Source organism: Sinocyclocheilus anshuiensis, unplaced genomic scaffold, assembly GCF_001515605.1.
Source record: "Sinocyclocheilus anshuiensis isolate Anshui unplaced genomic scaffold, SAMN03320099.WGS_v1.1 scaffold2651, whole genome shotgun sequence".
Lineage (NCBI taxonomy): Eukaryota > Metazoa > Chordata > Actinopteri > Cypriniformes > Cyprinidae > Sinocyclocheilus > Sinocyclocheilus anshuiensis.
Window position 1 is genome coordinate 26,869 of NW_015538066.1, and position 16,085 is coordinate 42,953.

The 16,085-nt window shown below is 35.7% G+C and overlaps 1 protein-coding gene and 1 long non-coding RNA gene across 2 annotated transcripts in view; both read left to right on the forward strand.

Moving 5' to 3' along the window:
• The first annotated feature begins 8,541 nt into the window (after nucleotides 1–8,541).
• LOC107683598 (uncharacterized) lies at nucleotides 8,542–9,182 on the forward strand. Its single transcript, XR_001633735.1, has 3 exons — nucleotides 8,542–8,583; nucleotides 8,844–9,002; nucleotides 9,147–9,182. It is a non-coding gene; the product is annotated as an uncharacterized LOC107683598 (long non-coding RNA).
• A 1,047-nt stretch (nucleotides 9,183–10,229) lies between these two features.
• The window catches only part of LOC107683600 (fibrillin-2-like), a gene marked incomplete at its 3' end in the record, with an annotated part of 17,711 nt that continues 11,855 nt past the window's right edge, over nucleotides 10,230–16,085 (forward strand). The window contains exons 1-9 of the mRNA XM_016479673.1: nucleotides 10,230–10,335; nucleotides 10,453–10,608; nucleotides 10,924–11,070; nucleotides 11,172–11,330; nucleotides 11,475–11,621; nucleotides 11,900–12,046; nucleotides 12,349–12,495; nucleotides 12,814–12,966; nucleotides 13,085–13,240. Coding sequence (XP_016335159.1) covers nucleotides 10,230–10,335; nucleotides 10,453–10,608; nucleotides 10,924–11,070; nucleotides 11,172–11,330; nucleotides 11,475–11,621; nucleotides 11,900–12,046; nucleotides 12,349–12,495; nucleotides 12,814–12,966; nucleotides 13,085–13,240 — 1,318 coding nt within the window. The remainder of the gene's footprint in view (nucleotides 10,336–10,452; nucleotides 10,609–10,923; nucleotides 11,071–11,171; nucleotides 11,331–11,474; nucleotides 11,622–11,899; nucleotides 12,047–12,348; nucleotides 12,496–12,813; nucleotides 12,967–13,084; nucleotides 13,241–16,085) is intronic.

Here is a 16,085-nt window from a genome sequence, read left to right on the forward strand (position 1 = left end):
ATAGGCATACACGACTTTCTGGCGAAAGTGAATCTAGCAGCCCGTGTGAAATGCGTTAGGCTGTAGGCTACTATTCTGCACCAGTACAAATAAGTGAACGCGTTGCGCGTTTTGCTTGCTTGAGTGTTTTTGCATTATATGAGTGGATTTGGAATATAAATCGCAGCACGTTTCAGATGAAAAAAAACGCGAGTATTGGGCGAGTACTGGAAAAAGTGGTATCGGTGCATCCCTATTGAATAGAACTCACTGAATCAACACTGAGCTGTCTTTAACTGAACAACGATATTGTTTTCTTTTTGGCAGTTACGTAGAAAAAGTGATATATTCTATAGTTACACTAAATGCAAATAATGATCAATTCTGTTTACACGAAAATAGCAGTAGCCTTCTTTAGCAATAGGCTACGTTTAAGTTAGGTGGCAGATATTTATACTTCAGTACTTTAGTACATTATAAAACAGTATGCAATAACATATTTAGTATCATATTTACTAATATTATTAAATGGATGCCGCCTTATTGGGACAATATAGCCCTCCCTACACCTAATGCTAACCATACACAATAACACTGTATTAATAATGAGGCGGTTTATTTCTACTTTTCAAATATTTCCTTTATTTTTATTGAAAAATGCCTTATCTGATATGTGATAGGAAAAGGAGAAGAACGAGTTTGGCAAAAGGTGGATTCAATCGCGTTAATTACTTAGCGTTTTACTAACTACGCCACTGATTTTGCAGATAAACAGCCGCCTTTTACAGTGATGTTTATCGCAGCCAGGCAGAGTTACTGTATCCTCTGCAAACAAATTGAGCTACCTGTCCTGCACTTAGAGTAGATGCTCCGTTTCCGTTTAGAGCTGCTTTACAGCTGAATTGAATTATTGCTTGCATAATTTAAATATTATTTTTATTGATATTATATGTTATGTATATATTATATTCTGCAATATTATTATTATTTAATATCTTTGAAACAATCTGTAGGCCTACTATTAGATCGCTATAAAGCGCAGGTACAATTTATGTCCTACTAACGATGTTGTTTTTAGATACAGAGATGAGTTTGTAGTTTACAGTAACATGTATTTAATTATATATAAAAATGTTGCATTTATAATTACTATCCCCCGCCTCCAGTTCACTCACGCATTTGAAGATGAAACGTCACGTGGAGCGCGTTGCATTGTGGGAAACAATATCCCATGCAGTGTCTTCAGATGGTTCACTCACGCATTTGAAGATGAAACGTCACGTGGAGCACGTTGCGTTGTGGGAAACAGTATCCCATGCAGTGTCTTCAGATGCATACATCATATTTCAGCAAATGTAGCGGGTAATACGGGAATTTCATGCATACAGAAAATTCACATACTATTCACAGTATACACATTGCATACTGCAATATAGTAGGAGTTGTATGGTAGTATGCCATTCCAAACACAGCTTCTGTACTGATTTCAGTGTACTTGAGTTACAGTATATTTAGCAGATTCTGGCAAATATAGTAGGTCATCCGGGTATTCAATGCATATAGAAAATTTGCATACTATGCACACTATACATACTGGATAATAGTAAGAGTAGTATGATATTTCGAACACAGCATCTGAGTTGACTGAACTTACTCCCGAACACGTTTTTGGAACCAGCATACCTCAAGTAAGCCAGGTTTGAGTTAATCAACCGAGAGTTCAGGGTAGGCTATATGTGACGGTAAGTTAACCTCGATTTCTGGAATACACCCCTGAAAATCACTGATTAAAAATAAAATAAATTTGTGGTTATTTTCCATCTTCTGTGAAATATTTTATAAAATAAAAATGATACATCCTAGCTAGGTATCACACAAAATGCATGCCAGTTAAAAAAAAAAACAAAAAAAACATCATAAACATAAAAACTGCCTTTTTTTTGTCAGCTGTGTTTGTTTCTCAGAGCAATGTTGTTATATAACGTTAACCTTGACGGCCCTGTTAAATACGAGAAATGACGTTACCTAGCTAAGTAAAATAGTTTTGAAATGAGAATGCTGTCAGTCAGGATGTTTGTCATATCTTTGTTTCCATTTACAGATAGAAGAGCAGAAATACCACTGTCAGCTGCATAAGAGCTTGATGTTATGATAATTTTATCATTTTAAGCAAAATACAATTTTACAGATTAACAAACCTTTCACATCAAGAACAATAACTATAATGATAACTATATTAGTGTCCACACCAATGCATGATAACTATGCTTATTATAAGCATGCACTCAAGTTTAGCACAAGGCCCAAGACAATGTTCCCAGGCAGGGCCGCCCTTAGGGGCACTTTAGGGAGCCCTGTGGCAAACAGACCGAGAACACCGCCCCAACAAAGAGAAAAAAATTATCTGATGAAGCCTGCATAACAACTCTCATATGCTCCCTTTCACAGATACTGAGTGTACATACAATTATGCATGATGACAATAATAGATAATAGATTTTATACTCCACCCATGAAAATACATTTTCTTACATACAGTATATACACAAATGCATAACAGCAATTTGATTGAAGCTAATAAAATCTATTTATTATAACAAATATGGTAGTTTTGCTTTGTTTATTGAATTTCAGAGACAAGGCCTGATAAAGTGTCACTATATTTATATACTGTCTAAGTGCCAATGAGTGATTTTTTTCTAAGTGATATGTGAAAATATAGCCTACTATACACGATTTACTCCTGAAAATGTAGCCCACAAGGCCTTACACTGTTTCTTTTGAAATACCATCTTCTCTGTTCTGTTCACACAAGAGAACAAGGAAATAATAGAGGGAATCAGACTTGTCTAACAGGTGACCCATACGCAGTCACATAGTTGTGGTGACCTGCACAAAGGCACGTTAATTCCAGGAAGATTTTGTAGGTGGATCATTTGACAAGGAAACAAAATCTCAGACCTTGAGAAACCAGTTTGGCATCTCTTCATGGTTGTTTCCAGAGGCCAGGTAGGAGTGACAAATCAGCGTGTTAGTTCTTTTAAACATAAAACTGCTGTAAACTGCCTTTCTGAAGTACATTTATTGAAGGAAATGCTTACATTGACTTTGGATTGTGCTGTTCAATGCTGAACTTTTGAAAGTTGTCTTTGATTGAGTCTGTTATTAATGTAAAATGGCAGAAATTTGACCTAATTTCAGGTGAGCGACTGCAGTTGACTGGTGTGCAACAAATACTTATTTGTGCTTGCAGTTTGTGTCATTGTAATTTCTTATGGAATAATCCTGAATACATTTTCTGATTGAATGCAAAGCTACTTTCATGAAAGATTTAATCCTAGCCTAATGTACTGTAAATATTTGCTGTAAAAGTAATGGAGACGATGTTCAAACATATAGTGCTTTAGATTTTTTTTTAAGGAATTACATTTTGTGAGTCAGTTGATAGTAGATTTTCATGAATTTCTTTTAATTTGTGACAAACACCATGAAAGAATTTTGAGCTCAGATCATTAAAAAAGACCTTTAACATCTTTAATCAAAATGTAGTCTTATTGTTCAATTTTTGCATTGTTCTCTGATTGTATGTGACAGAATTTCCTGTGTTACAGATGTATAGTGTTTGGATGAGTTCTGAAGAAATATGTTGAAGTGATTTTGACTTACATACATCAGTGAGAAACATGGCCGGTCAAGGTACAATAAATTACAAATTATTTTTGATTCACTATGCTACTTTTGTCACAAAAATGCTATGCAAGACACTGTACTCATTCATCTCAAAACACTTGAGCCTTGAAAAGGTTTTAGTTCTTCTGATATAATGACAAAAATGGCTTGATTTACGACATCTCATCTGAAATGGATCACATTTGGTATTCTTGCTCTCCAAAATTGCTCGCTGTCAGTTTAGATATTTGCGTTGAATAAGACAGAATTCACATCAAATTTCTCTTTCATTTTCTTTTCCAAGACCAATAATTTCCAGATTAAGTGCTAATAAATGTTTGGTTTTATCTGTTTATATCATGTATGTTTAATCTCTCATTTTCTCAGATACAGGACAAATATTAAAGTACTGCTTAGGAATCATCATATGTGTCCTGCTGACCCATGAATGTGTTGTGGAAACACTTGATTTCCCAGAAGCAAGTATAGATTTAGAGGTAGGCGAAGGATTATTTATACTGCAGGAACATAAAAACAAACATTATATGAAAAAAAAAAACAGAATCCTGTCTTTTTTAGATTAACTTCCAATAACAGTGTTGGGGAAAGTTACTTTTAAAAGTAATGCATTACAATATTGCGTTACTCCCTAAAAAAAGTAACTAATTACGTTACTTAGTTACTTTTAACACTGTCCAATAATATATTATTTTAAGTATTTTGTATTCATTAAAAGCACATTCAAAATATTTAACATTGTTTATAGCAATAAAACACAAATTTATAGTATAGATCCATGATTCCAACTCGCATGATAAATGTTTATACGTAAATAAATGTGTTTTTGTGTTATTTTATTTCAGTTTAGCTACATAGATGGGCAACTGCATCATAGAAAACCAAGAAGTGCAGGTCTAATTCATGGCTTTAACCTCTACTCATACACACTGTCCTTATAATGGTTTAATGTTTTGGATATAAAAATAACGATACATTAAAATAATATGTTTGTTGGTGAGATTTTGTCTGTCAAAAGTTTTGTCTTGACATTTATTTGAAGAATACAATCCTCCTTAAAATCTCACCCTTTTCCCCAAAGGTACAGAGCTATTGGAGTTCATTGTGGTTATTGAGGTGAATGCATCGCAAGCTGTGGTGATTGAACAGATCAGAGCGTCATTGGCCTCCATTACGTTTCCTCTTCAACTGGACAACAGCACTGAAGTTACTGCTGCAAACATTACAACAGGTGAGCCTGTTAAACTGGTGTTCAAAAGCCATTTACGTCATTCTTACTACTTAATTTTCTTTAATGTTGTGTCAACATTGTGTTATATTTACATTAGTGTGCCAACCAAATGTGACTGAATACCAGTGCGTATGTGATGATGGTTATGCATGGTCATACAACAACTGTCAGACATATGAGGCCTGTGGCGACATCAGTTTTGGCTCATGTGGATGTATCAGTGCTATTCCCAGTGATGGAGAGATGTGTGTGCTGGAGAGCGGTAAGAATGATGACCAAACAAGCCCAACAGCAAATGCACTCAAAAAACCTGTAAAAAATGTTTGTAATGATTAAAAAGTAACATTAAAAAAGTTGCAGTATAAATAAATAAGTAATCTTAATTTGTTAACTGTAAGTTACCTTATACATATACAGTTAAAAGTATATATTTGCAGTTATAAATCGGTTAGTTCCAGTTCTTGCTTCTGATTGGTCAAGAGCATGACTATGACTACTTCAGCCAACAGTTCTGTGTATCACCAAAGTCCCAAGGCAAAAGGCAAGTCATTTTACTAGGCGGCCATCTTTGAAACGCCTCTCGGGCATGCAATTCTTTGAATGGGTTAACATAAAATTTTCCAAAACTGTTCGCCAAGCTTACGATTAAATTTCATATTTGAAACCACCAATGAAATCTGACAACAACTGTCTCATAAATGTTTCTTTTGCTCAAATTGCATAAAAAGCTTATTTTTCAGGCTTAGCAACTCTTAGAAACCATCCTTAGCAACATAAACAATCAATATAGAGTCAAAACTGTTCCTTTTATTACCTATTTCAGCACAATTCACCGTTTATTGTTTATGAGCGACCCCTGCTTGCGTTATGCTGCATCATTCACCTTTAATTTTGAGGCTACGCCCTTCCCACTGTCAAAGAAACTCTTCTCAAATGTGAGATAAGTTGATGTGTGCACGCGTGTCTGTGTGGAAGCCCGCAGTTTCCGAAGTGCAGAGGGAATATTAGTTTTCTGTTTCAGGTATGCTACTGTATGTCCATTAGTTTACACTGTAATGACGCTTGCAGTCTTGCGCTGCGCCACGGATACGTCTGTTTTAAACTATTAGGCGTCATGCCTAAACAACGCCCTTCAGCAGTAACTTATTCACAATACAGCACGGCCTCTCGTACATTATTGCTTACATAATTTATTTAACAAGACTATATGTGTGTATGTATGTATATATATATATATATATATATAATTGTACATTAAATATATTTTAAAAGTAAAAAATATGAATGACCTTATAATTTATTGTGAAAAAACCCAAAAGCCCCTCTGTGAAGCATCGCAAAACAATGTATTTTATTTAAATAGTTATGATCTGTTATGCTGATAAGGGTGTATTATGGTGGTTATCAGTACATTTATTTAGTATGTTTGCATATTAACATTATATCAGTATTTATATCAACAAATATGTATACTGTAAATATATGGGCACCAAAAGGCCTCTCATAATGTCTAGAAATTTTGGCAGTTAAATTCTAGCAACCACAATCACCAGTTTTGTACAGTAAATTATTATTATTTTTTAACATATGTAGGGATGACATACTAATGAACAGTGTTTACTCAATACGTAGGCTGCTTACTTTTTATGTATTTATGTATTACTATATTGTTAGTGTTATTAATTACATAAACATATTTATTGTGATGAAAAATACAGTATTGGAAATGCACACTTTACTATTAAATGCAATGGAAATACCAAGCTGGTGATGTGCTTGTTGATTCTCTCACAGAACTGCCCTTCACAGACTTCTTGTTTGAAATTGAGTTGGAATCAACAAGCATCTCTGTGATCAATGAGATGAGGCGATATCTGCAGAACATCACCTTTCCACTTCAATTAGATGGGGTGGTTGAAATGTTAGATGTGGACATCACAACAGGTGAAGAATGTCACATGACCTCCTGAACACAAATGCAGCAGCGCTAATTTGTTAAATATGAGCTTACATTTGCGTTGTATCCTTTCTTAGTGTGCAAATTCAATGACAGTGGATACAAGTGTGTATGTGAGGATCAGTATTTCTGGCCGTGTGATAAATGCAAGGAATATGGGAGCTGTGATGACATCACTAACAACACATGCAGCTGCATCAATGATATTCCAAGTGACAGACAGTTCTGTCAAACAGTCGGCGAGATACCAAGTAAAACATGTTATATATATTTGCTGTTTGCAATTATACAGAAGATCTGTCAGTCAGTTACTGTAACATGAACTGTTTACAAGTTCTTTTTTCTAATAAATTATTATCCTTTTCCTGGAAGATAACATAGCATGTGGGCAACCACCATCAGGTACGTAAAAACATATGACTTCAATCCCAGTGTCAAGATCACTGCAACATTTCCTGCATATTAAAAAGGAGTGAATGTTCCTAACTCTTTTTATAATTCCCACAGTGACTCCAGTTTCATCTGAATATCTAACTGAAATTCAGATAGATGCAGAGAATACGGCCATCATTGATCAGCTGAGGAACCTTCTGATGTCTTTTAGTTTGCCCTACACAATCAGTGACAGCACGAACATTACAGAAATCAACATAACTACTGGTATGATCTCTGACTCTGCTTCTGTAATGTTGTACTTTATACATCAAAAATACTACCATAAACGAACGATGAATTTGTGGATTCTGCTTGTCAGTGTGTTCACTGAACCAAACACAGTATCAGTGTAAATGTGAGGATCTGTTTGTTTGGCCGAATGACACGTGTCACTCATACGAGGCCTGTGATGACATCACTGATGGTTCATGTACATGCATCAATGGCCTTCCAGTCAACAGACAGTTCTGCCAGTTAAAAGAAGGTGAGCAATTACATTCATAAATCTGAAAAAAAAAACATTCTCTCTTAAATTCTTTATATTTCATATTTGATTTGTAGCACCCCAGTGTCTCGTGCAACTAAAATCATGCACATTCATTAAGTTTCTAGCTGTCTTTTCTTCTTGAATGAGACATTACATGAGAAATTGCATCTTTGCAGAGAAGGCAGATCAATAATCAGTGTAACTAATTTTTAAAAAATATTTTTAACTTATTTAAATGAATTGTTTGGATAATTTTAAAGTAAAAAAAACAAACATGAAAATTAATTTCAGACCATTTAGATTGTAGAAGTTTGCATAAAACCTATAATTAGTTATCTTTTTATTATTAATAAAATATTCATAATCGATTTCATGTTTTTACTGTTGTAGTCTAATGATCATTCAGTTATTGTGTCAAAAAAATATATTATTAAAAATGGTTCAGCATATCAGTCATTTTGGACACTTGAATATAAAAATAATCTGAATTAGTATCAGTTGATCTCTATTGCAGAGTAAGAGCTTTCATAAAAATACAGCAACATATCAACATTCCAGAAAAAGACAAGAAGGCAGTGGCATGAAGAAAAACCTGTTTTTGACTGTGAGGGTACAGCTTCACTTTTGTTCTGCTTGAACTGCTTCTGTTTGTTCTTTCAGTACTACATTCTGACTATGTAATTGACATTGATGTGAGATTCTTTGACTTGTTCCTGGTGGACTACTTACGGAATCTCTTCACAAACATCAGCCTTCCTCTCACTCTGAGCAACAGCATAAATATCACAGATATTGACATGAATACTGGTGAGCTCAGAAAGTGTCTGTGTTTAAATATTAGTAAAAATTTTAATAAGGTTATTTTCATATTGCTTATCATGTAAGCTCTAAGACTCCATAAAATCATCAAATTTGGGGTCTTACTCCCATAATATATTTTTTACACACGGATGTAATGTTTCAGAAATACTTTCTTAATTCTCCACATAACATGAGTCATTTAAGTGACTTCTATTGATTCTTTGAATATACTGTAGCCTAAAAGTCTGCTTTATGTTTTGTTACAGTGTGTGGGTTAAATGGAACAGAATATGAGTGCAAGTGTGAGGAGAATCATGTTTGGCCCAATGACACCTGCAGGGCCTATCAGGTGTGTGATGGCATTGTGGGAGGCACTTGTGGATGTATTCAAGCTCTCCCTTCAGAGGGTCCGCTTTGCCAGAGAGGTAAGAAATCACATTAGATCACAAATGTACTTATTGTAATTGTACTAACATGACCAGTGTGAGTTTAATTAGCGACACTCAACACGTTGTTTGGAAACCTTTAATTGTAACATTTATGTATTACCTTCTCACTCTTTTTTCCAGACATCAATGAATGTGAAGATGCAGTGTCAGTGTGTGGCCAATACTCAGATTGTATTAACATCATTGGGAGTCACATGTGTTCATGCTGGAGTGGATTTAATACCTCCAATAAAGACAGTCCTGTAAGCCACATCAACTCATGTCAGGGTAAGTATTAATAACTATTTATTTTTCTATTTTTACCTTATGGACCTGAGTGTACAGAGTTGCTGTGTCTTTACAGTTTGTTTGAATACTACTGTGAGCTTTAGCTGTTCCTGCTTAAGGTGTAACATCACCCAACAAATGATTCATTTTTGTCTTTTCATCTATCTGCAGTAATAATTGTGGTTGAATGTCGTTAGATACAAGAGGTCTTTCATGTCTTTGCCTAATTTAAAACTGTAATCTCTAATATTTATTATTATTTTTCTTTTTTCATAGATATAAATGAATGTCTGTTCAGTCCATCTGTATGTGGTCCAAATGCCAACTGCACAAATGAAATTGGAAGTTACAATTGCTCATGTCTGGATGGATTCACTGCAACAATTTCAAGTCTCCCCATCAGCATCAATAACACATGTAGAGGTAAATCCTGGAATCAAATCAATAGCCTAATTTTGGAAAATAACCAAAGATATTGTATTAAGGCATTTAATTTTTTTTTGTCATCAAATCATATTTAACATATTATATTGTTTAATTAACAATTAAACAACAATTAGTGTTTTCATCTCCTGCATACAGAATTGTCGTCATTCCCTATTTTTTATATTTTATTAATATTTTAAATAATTGTGACAGAAATATTAAATTACTAAACTCATCTGTTATATGAATTGCTGTATGCTTCAGATACTGACTCTTTCATCTGTGACAGAAGCTGGTTAAATTGATGCTGGAGTGGTTAAAATAACTGTTCCGTTAAGTCTTATGGGCTGAAACATCACAATCCATTCATAATTTCCCTCTTGTGAACCTGGATTTTGTTATTTTTGCTGGTAAAGGGCATAGTCATAACTTCTGGATGTTTTTCCCCACTTTATTTCTACAGTGACTCTACCTTTGACTGAGTATCTGATTGAAATTCAGATCAATAGCATGGACAGTAGCATCACTGATCAGCTGAGGAACCTTCTGATGTCTTTTAGTTTGCCCTACACAATCAGTGACAGCACTAACATTACAGAAATCAACATAACTACTGGTATGATCTCTGGCTCTGCTTCTGTAATATTGTATAACTAAGATTAAACTTTATACATCATGAATGCTGCCATACATGATGAATATTGGATTTTTTGACTCTTCCTCTGTTTTTCAGTGTGTTCTTTGAATGAAACACAGTATCAGTGTAAATGTGAGGGTCTGTTTGTTTGGCCGAATGACACGTGTCACTCATACGAGGCCTGTGATGACATCACTGATGCTTCATGTACATGTATCAATGCTCTTCCAGTCGATGGACAGTTCTGCCAAAGTGAGACACTGACATTATTCTACGACAACATTAATTTTCTTCATTTAATTATTTTGATCTGTTGATTTCCTGCATTTTATTACTAGGTTAGACAGACTGATTATTTGCAGTATTTTTGTTTGCAAATAACACACATGGTCAATTACAGTATATGGAGTTTTGTCGTTAAAATATTTACTGCACTGTATAATGTCCTTATAATATAAAGTTCAGGCTTTGTAGAAGACATTTCTACAAAATACTGAAGTTTTTGTCATTATAAGAATGTAATCATACTGATTGCTCTGCTCAACCTGCTTCTGTTTGTTCTTGCAGTTCTACCTTCTAAGTACGTGATTGACATTGATGTGAGATTCTTTGACTTGTTCCTGGTGGACTACTTACGGAATCTCATCAAAAATATCAGCCTGCCTTTGACTCTGAGCAACAGCATTAATATCACAGATATTGACATGAATACTGGTGAGATCAGAATGTTTTATCATGTCACATGCTAAGATGAGTTCAGTATTAGGAGAAACTGACAGTTTGAACACTGATAAATGAATCCCATTCTATTACAGTGTGTGGGTTAAATGGAACAGAATATGAGTGCAAGTGTGAGGAGAATCATGTTTGGCCCAATGACACCTGCAGGGCCTATCAGGTGTGTGATGGCATTGTGGGAGGCACTTGTGGATGTATTCAAGCTCTCCCTTCAGATGGTCCGCTTTGCCAGAGAGGTAAGAAATCACATTAGATCACAAATGTACTGATAATAATTGTAGTAACATGACCAATATGAATTTATTTGGTGACACTTGACATGTTGTTTGGAAACCTTTAAGGGTAACATTTATGCAAAACCTTCTCACTCTTTTTTCCAGACATCAATGAATGTGAAGATGCAGTGTCAGTGTGTGGCCAATACTCAGATTGTATTAACATCATTGGGAGTCACATGTGTTCATGCTGGAGTGGATTTAATACCTCCAATAAAGACAGTCCTGTGAGCCGTGACAACTCATGTCATGGTAAGTATTAATAACTTTTTTTTCTATTTTTATCTTATGAACCTGAATGTACAGAGTTGCTGTGTCTTTACAGTTTGTTTGAATACTACTGTGAGCTTTAGCTGTTCCTGCTTGAGGTGTAACATCACCCAACAAATTATTTATTTTTGTCTTTTCGGCTTTCTGGAATAAAGATTGTGGTTCAATGTCTTTAGATACCAGAGGTCTTTGATATGTTTTGGTGTCTGCCTAATTTAAAACAGTAAAATCTAATATTTGTCATTTCTTTTTTTTTGTAGATATAAATGAATGTCTGTTCAGTCCATCTGTATGTGGTTCAGATTCTAACTGCACAAATCAGTTGGGAAGTTACAATTGCTCATGTCTGGATGGATTCACTGCAACAATTTCAAGTCTCCCCATCAGCATCAATAACACATGTAGAGGTAAATCCTACAATCTGATTATATTGTACATTTTCTTAAATAACTTATTTTTAATATACTGTATATTTTGCTTTTGCATTTTTTGCCATCACATCATATTTAACACAGTTTATTGCTAAATCAACTGTTAAACAGCAACACAAAATGTTCAACCTGCTGCCTACATATATTTTTTCATCCTCTGTTTAAAATGTTAACAGCAAAAGTGTAAAAAAAACTAGATTAAAATTATGGTGACTTTCATACTTGAGTGTTTAAAATAGCAACAATATGTATTTTTTTTATATCTTCTTGTAATAAAGATGTGAATGAATGTCTTGAGACACCAGAGGTCTGTGGTCCAAACTCTCGTTGCACCAACTCAATTGGGGGTTACAACTGTTCCTGCTTGAGTGGATTTACTGTAACAAATATCCGTGAACCAGTCAGCGCCAGTAACCCATGCAATGGTGAGCATGTAGAAAATATATTTCATCATGATATATTTGATTAATATTTTAAATAATTGTGACAGAAATATTAAATTACTAAACTCATCTGTTATATGAATTGCTGTATGCTTCAGATACTGACTCTTTCATCTATGACAGAAGCTGGTTAAATTGATGCTGCAGTGGTTAAAATAACTGTTCCGTTAAGTCTTATGGGCTGAAACATCACAATCCATTCATAATTTCCCTCTTGTGAACCTGGATTTTGTTATTTTTGTAGGTAAAAGGCATATTCATCATTTCTGGATGTTTTTTCCCCCCACTTTATTTCTACAGTGACTCTACCTTTGACTGAATATCTGATTGAAATTCAGATCAATAGCATGGACAGTAGCATCACTGATCAGCTGAGGAACCTTCTGATGTCTTTTAGTTTGCCCTACACAATCAGTGACAGCACTAACATTACAGAAATCAACATAACTACTGGTATGATCTCTGGCTCTGCTTCTGTAATATTGTATAACTAGGATTACACTTTATACATCATGAATGCTGCCATACATTATGAATTTTGGATTTTTTTGACTCTTCCTCTGTTTTTCAGTGTGTTCTTTGAATGAAACACAGTATCAGTGTAAATGTGAGGGTCTGTTTGTTTGGCCGAATGACACGTGTCACTCATACGAGGCCTGTGATGACATCACTGATGGTTCATGTACATGTATCAATGCTCTTCCAGTCGATGGACAGTTCTGCCAAAGTGAGACACTGACATTATTCTATGACAACATCAATTTTCTCAAATTTGATCAATTATTTTGTTCTGTTTTCCTGTTTTGATTTTACTGCATTTTACTGCTAGGTTTGACAGACTGATTGTTTGCTTGTTTTTTTGGTTGCAAATAACTCTATATAAAATACATGGTCTATTACAGTGGTTCTCAAACTGGGGTAGGCTACGTGTACCCCTGTGGGTAGGTTATGTGAGGTGACCATAGGTGAGGTTGTACGCGAACAAAATTCTGAGCTTTGGCATTCATTTAATTCTACCCCAACTTAAAGTAACATTAAAACCGAACATGTAGGCCTATTTCTGACAAGCAAAATGCCGCTTCTAATGTAAAAACAGGAAAATGGGAGTGCCGTAAACGGTCAAATACATGATATCCAATCAGCTTACCTCATCTTTTGCGGTCAAAACTGACTGCTTCCACACACGCAGCGTGCATGTGATAGGATGCAAGCTGAATATGTTGCTTTAGCAAATCGCGTTGCTGTTCAATGTATCTTTAAATCAGATCTTCACTTAATAGCATGAAGAGCAAATATTGACACGGACTGAGATCGATTTAAACTCTCTTCAATACAGGCACACTCTGTGCGTGTTATTGTTTTCATGTTTAAGATACGAGCAAGAATGCAACTTTCCCTGAATATCCAAACGATGGCAAATGTGCCATTAATTTTTACAACAGTTCAACAAAAAAGGTAATATTAAGTGAACATGTTATATTTTAAATGTAGCCTACATTTTAAACCGAATATTTTGTTTGGTTGTTCTATTTTGCAACGAAATAATAGTTCCAACGAAATCCGTATCATCTGGTGTGCGTCTCCAAGCAACATACAGCAGTGTTTCGTTAGCGAACAAATGTGCGGCTTTGAACGATTTGGAGAGTCAGTTACCCATTCATAACTACAGCATTTTGCTTCGTTACTGAATGAATGAATGAATGACGCGACGCCTGGCTCATTAAGACAGCGACTTGCCGCCACCTATCCGTGGTTTTATTTTGAAATCTACACGTATCACTTCGAATTGACATCATTTATTGCTTTTGGTGGTGTCAAAATTAGCGCGTTAACGCAGGCGATTATTTTTTTTCAGTTTAACGCGTTAAAAAATATGTAACGCAATTAACGCAGGGGCGGGGCTAGGGTTGGTCACCCCACTCACAACTGCTGCTTCTGTCACTTTTTCTCTTGACAAGAAGTGCATTTATTCATTTGCAGAACGACTGAGAACGGGAGACGCGCGCTCCACTTCACTTCAGCGCCAGGCGCCAGTCAGTGTTTCCCAACTGGGGTGCCGTCTGTCGAGAGCAGGGGTGCCGTGTAAAAAAATCCTTTTTTAATATTTTTAAATTGCTAAAATGTTTTAAAAAGCATCTATTATATAATATCCATTTCTGATGTCACCAATAATCAGAGATGCACCGAAATTTCGGCTGCCGAAAATTAGTTCACCGCTCAGGTTTCACTTTCACGTGGTGTGACGCTCTGCGTATTATCCCCCTCTATGCGTGCGCTCCGCTCAGTCACTCCATTCGTATACCGTTCATGCTCATCGGAACCAGTGTTGCCAATTTAGCTACTTTGTAGCTAGATTTAGCGACTTCCCCGCCCCTTTTGAGACTTTTTTCAAAAGTTTAGGGACAAATATAGCAACTCCTTGGACAAACCTTATCTAAGTTCTCATCTTGCCCACTGATCTACATTAATCTTTATATAGATCAGTAAATTTGCCATTGTGATGTCATCTAGTGACATTAGCAACCAGTTTTAGCTACTTTCAATTGAAAGCAGTTGGCAACACTGATCACTACACACTTGGTTCCAAATCAGTCACTTAAGAGGTTCCATCTTAGTTAGGATTCTGCCTTAGAAGACAGCTGCCTGTGTAGGCAGTAGTCAGCTAGGCAGCTCAGTAGTTTTTGGAATAGAGCCACTGTGACATACCTCTGTGGCCCCATCAAAGCGTTCTTTCAGCACAACACCGACCCGGCGGAACGGAGGCATGACCTTCCAGCAAGTTCTGAGCTCACAGGACCCCGAAACACCATGACACTTACACTCAACCTGCATGTTGAGTCACATTTAAGAACATGTCTCTGAAATGGTTTTCAAAACTCCTTCTCCTGGAGCAGCCCACTCACTCTCACTCATCTAACACACCCGATTTAACGCGTCAGCTCATTAATAGAGACTTTAAAGAAGACATATTATGCCCCTTTTCACAATATGTAATATAAGTCTCTGGTGTCCCCAAAATGTGTCTATGACGTTTCAGCTCAAAATACTCCACAGATCATTTATTATATCATTTTGAAAATGCCTATTTTGAGTGGAAAAAGAAACACTGTTTTTCGGGCCTGTCTCTTTAAATGCAAATGAGCTGCTGCTCTCTGCCCCCTTTTCCAGAATAGAGCTGTGCCATTACAGCTCGTACCTGCTAAATAACATCTGTTTCGCTCCCCGCCCCCTTTTCCAGAATAGAGCTGGGCCATTACAGGTCGGACCTGCTAAAAGCATCTGTTATGGTTCTGATTATCATGTTTATAGCGCTGAAATCATGCGGTTTAAACCATATGAGTTTAAACTTCTGATATACGTTTTCTGAGAGCACACATCCGAAGCACACGTATAGAAAGCGGCTGTCACAGCCGTACTGTGAGTACTGAACTAAGTTATCTTTCACACACAAGTTTACGTTAAAAAACACACAAGATACTAAAACAGTCGGTTATGTCCGTGAAGGTAAACAGCTGGGAAATAAATCGCTTGTTTATTTTAGATCTGTGTGGCAGCAGCAATATACAGTAAAT